The sequence below is a fragment of the Rhinatrema bivittatum genome, chromosome 14 (genome assembly GCF_901001135.1).
Source record: "Rhinatrema bivittatum chromosome 14, aRhiBiv1.1, whole genome shotgun sequence".
Taxonomy (NCBI): Eukaryota; Metazoa; Chordata; class Amphibia; order Gymnophiona; family Rhinatrematidae; genus Rhinatrema; species Rhinatrema bivittatum.
This window is the reverse complement of record NC_042628.1, coordinates 3,917,929-3,922,298: the sequence shown is the minus strand read 5'-3', so window position 1 is coordinate 3,922,298 and position 4,370 is coordinate 3,917,929. Positions and strand designations below refer to the sequence as shown.

Below are 4,370 nucleotides of genomic sequence, written 5' to 3'. Positions count from 1 at the left end.
AAGAAATCAGGGGCCATCCTGTCTCCTTTCAAGCAGTTTAGGCATTTAAAGGATTTGATCCGAGACCTAAAAACTTCCTATGCCGTGTGAAGATGAGAAATTCCATTGAAATTACTCACATTCCCTGGTAGCAAGAGCAGCTAATGTTAGTAGGCAGTTGTTGTATATGAATTTCCTGAATATAGGGAAGCAAAGGAAGCAAGTCCTTCCCGAATAATGACTGACAATTGTCCGAAGTTAAAGATGAGAAGTTGGAAATGATTGCCTCGAAAACAGCATTGAACATCGCTTCTTTTACAGTAGTTGCTTGTGAATCCGTCAAATTGGCCTAAGAGGAAGGATAAGGAAAGTCACTCAAGTAAAAGACCTTGGTATTTAGGATTTAGTCCACGGTTCTTATTCCTTCTGTCCACACAGGAGTGAAACTGAAATAACATGATCTATTCATATTAGTGTAGAAGATCTTCTAGAATAGAAAGCTTAGTTTCTGAATTTTCTATAGAGAGTCATTAAAAGAATTGATTGATTACACAAAACCATTTTTCAACTCCCAGAGAAATGAAGCACTTTTTAGATTGTTAATATTCAAACTGGAGGCAAACTCGTATGCGACAATGATCCAATCCAAGCACTCTCGTCTTCAATTTACCTTTATAGCAGCAGCTGTGAAAGCTTCCAAATAAAGGCTGATATTTTCTCTGTCAAGATTGTGAAGGATTTCCTGTAACATCCTGGAATTAGAGATGACCTGTGGGTTGGTCAAGAGTATGGCTGTTTCTTCCGCAGTCATGTTCTCCTAAACGTTTAGAGAAAAGAGAGAGAATTTATGCCCTCCTTTTATCACAATACATTTTTCTCCTCAGTTAGAAAGAATGTAGGCTGTGAATAGCCTGCCTTTGTTTTTCTGAAGAAGGCTTGCAGAGTAATATACAGAGATCTTCTATAATGTTTGCAGGTTGAGTCAAAACTTGGTGATCTAGGGTACAGCACTTGAGATAGAAACAGAAACTTCTTCCTTACCTTGCTCAAGTTCTTGTTGAACACGATGAGATCATTCACTGTGGCAAGCTGCATGAATCTGCAAAGATTAACTTCAACCCATGTTGTATAATTTGTAGTACTGCAAGCAATTCCTGAAAGAGAGAGATATGAAATACAGTATATGTTTTAATTAGAATGAGTCTGGAGAAATGACAAGAAATATCCACAGCATTGTAGCCACTCCCATTAAAAGGTTCACTGAAGAGTTGATATGTACAACTTTACTTCATTTGGATGTAGGCTGTTGATGTAAATGAAGGTTGCTTTTGGAAGTTTAACCTGGCAAATATGTAAAGTCAAGCATGCTTTTTTTAGCCACTCCTCCTGGTTGGGATTATGCTCTTGTTGAGAGAATACACCCTTGTACTGATAGTGGAAATAGAGCAGAAGGGAAGGGTGAAGTTATGACTCCATATTTGTCAGCAATCTTTGGGACCAACCTGTGTCAGAAGACTGTTGAATCAGGTAATTCCTCATGTAAAGCTGATAGATGTCTGTAGTCTTGTTGGCAAGAAGATCGTAAGCCATACAAAATGTGTAGACTCTGTAAAAAGAATGAGAGCTGATGTGAGGAAAGTACTTACTTGTTTGTTCAGTGATGCCTTGTTTTGCAGTGCCCTTCCTGAACGTTTAAAAATAAAGGTATGAAAGCCGTCAACCAAACGGATATAAAATTGGAAGCACATCCTCGGTTAAATTGCTAACATTCCTCCCATGTCACAAAATAATAGAGAGGTACATAGCATCAATATTTTTCCCTTCGACACAAAAGAGGAGCATCCAGTTAGCATGCATTGTGCAAACTAAGGTTATGGCATCATTTTAAGAAATCACAGCATGCCGTCTCCAAGCAACTTAGGCATGTAAAAGATTTGGTCCAGACCTAAAACTTCCTATGCCGTGTGAAGATGAGAAATTCCATTGAAATTACTCACATTCCCTGGTAGCAAGAGCAGCTAATGTTAGTAGGCAGTTGTTGTATATGAATTTCCTGAATATAGGGAAGCAAAGGAAGCAAGTCCTTCCCGAATAATGACTGACAATTGTCCGAAGTTAAAGATGAGAAGTTGGAAATGATTGCCTCGAAAACAGCATTGAACATCGCTTCTTTTACAGTAGTTGCTTGTGAATCCGTCAAATTGGCCTAAGAGGAAAGATAAGGAAAGTCTCTCAAGTAAAAGACCTTGGTATTTAGGATTTAGTCCACGGTTCTTATTCCTTCTGTCCACACAGGAGTGAAATTGAAATAACATGATCTATTCATATTAGTGTAGAAGATCTTCTAGAATAGAAAGCTTAGTTTCTGAATTTTCTATAGAGAGTCATTAAAAGAATTGATTGATTACACAAAACCATTTTTCAACTCCCAGAGAAATGAAGCACTTTTTAGATTGTTAATATTCAAACTGGAGGCAAACTCGTATGCGACAATGATCCAATCCAAGCACTCTCGTCTTCAATTTACCTTTATAGCAGCAGCTGTGAAAGCTTCCAAATAAAGGCTGATATTCTCTCTATCAAGATTGTGAAGGATTTCCTGTAACATGCTGGAATTAGAGATGACCTGTGGGTTGGTCAAGAGTATGGCTGTTTCTTCCGCAGTCATGTTGTCCTAAAGGTTTAGAGAAGAGAGAGAGAGAATTTATGCCCTCCTTTTATCACAATACATTTTTCTCCTCGGTTAGAAAGAATGTAGGCTGTGAATAGCCTGCCTTTGTTTTTCTGAAGAAGGCTTGCAGAGTAATATACAGAGATCTTCTATAATGTTTGCAGGTTGAGTCAAAACTTGGTGATCTAGGGTACAGCACTTGAGATAGAAACAGAAACTTCTTCCTTACCTTGCTCAAGTTCTTGTTGAACACGATGAGATCATTCACTGTGGCAAGCTGCATGAATTTGCAAAGATTAACTTCAACCCATGTTGTATAATTTGTAGTACTGCAAGCAATTCCTGAAAGAGAGAGATATGAAATACAGTATATGTTTTAATTAGAATGAGTCTGGAGAAATGACAAGAAATATCCACAGCATTGTAGCCACTCCCATTAAAAGGTTCACTGAAGAGTTGATATGTACAACTTTACTTCATTTGGATGTAGGCTGTTGATGTAAATGAAGGTTGCTTTTGGAAGTTTAACCTGGCAAATATGTAAAGTCAAGCATGCTTTTTTTAGCCACTCCTCCTGGTTGGGATTATGCTCTTGTTGAGAGAATACACCCTTGTACTGATAGTGGAAATAGAGCAGAAGGGAAGGGTGAAGTTATGACTCCATATTTGTCAGCAATCTTTGGGACCAACCTGTGTCAGAAGACTGTTGAATCAGGTAATTCCTCATGTAAAGCTGATAGATGTCTGTAGTCTTGTTGGCAAGAAGATCGTAAGCCATACAAAATGTGTAGACTCTGTAAAAAGAATGAGAGCTGATATGAGGAAAGTACTTAATTGTTTGTTCAGTGATGCCTTGTTTTGCAGTGCCCTTCCTGAACGTTTAAAAATAAAGGTATGAAAGCCGTCAACCAAACGGATATAAAATTGGAAGCACATCCTCGGTTAAATTGCTAACATTCCTCCCATGTCACAAAATAATAGAGAGGTACATAGCATCAATATTTTTCCCTTCGACACAAAAGAGGAGCATCCAGTTAGCATGCATTGTGCAAACTAAGGTTATGGCATCATTTTAAGAAATCACAGCATGCCGTCTCCAAGCAACTTAGGCATGTAAAAGATTTGGTCCAGACCTAAAACTTCCTATGCCGTGTGAAGATGAGAAATTCCATTGAAATTACTCACATTCCCTGGTAGCAAGAGCAGCTAATGTTAGTAGGCAGTTGTTGTATATGAATTTCCTGAATATAGGGAAGCAAAGGAAGCAAGTCCTTCCCGAATAATGACTGACAATTGTCCGAAGTTAAAGATGAGAAGTTGGAAATGATTGCCTCGAAAACAGCATTGAACATCGCTTCTTTACAGTAGTTGCTTGTGAATCCGTCAAATTGGCCTAAGAGGAAGGATAAGGAAAGTCACTCAAGTAAAAGACCTTGGTATTTAGGATTTAGTCCACGGTTCTTATTCCTTCTGTCCACACAGGAGTGAAACTGAAATAACATGATCTATTCATATTAGTGTAGAAGATCTTCTAGAATAGAAAGCTTAGTTTCTGAATTTTCTATAGAGAGTCATTAAAAGAATTGATTGATTACACAAAACCATTTTTCAACTCCCAGAGAAATGAAGCACTTTTTAGATTGTTAATATTCAAACTGGAGGCAAACTCGTATGCGACAATGATCCAATCCAAGCACTCTCGTCTTCAATTTACCTTTAT

General features: G+C 38.0%; 1 protein-coding gene across 1 annotated transcript; it reads right to left on the bottom strand.

Annotated features, from left to right (window-relative positions):
* Window positions 1-701: 701 nt before the first annotated feature.
* LOC115076085 lies at window positions 702-2,933 on the bottom strand. Its single transcript, XM_029577201.1, has 6 exons — window positions 2,880-2,933; window positions 2,507-2,653; window positions 1,977-2,185; window positions 1,482-1,585; window positions 1,021-1,133; window positions 702-731 (listed from the first exon to the last, which is right to left on the bottom strand). The coding sequence occupies exons 1-6, from the start codon at window positions 2,931-2,933 to the stop codon at window positions 702-704; spliced, it is 657 nt and encodes a 218-aa protein (XP_029433061.1).
* Window positions 2,934-4,370: the final 1,437 nt, after the last annotated feature.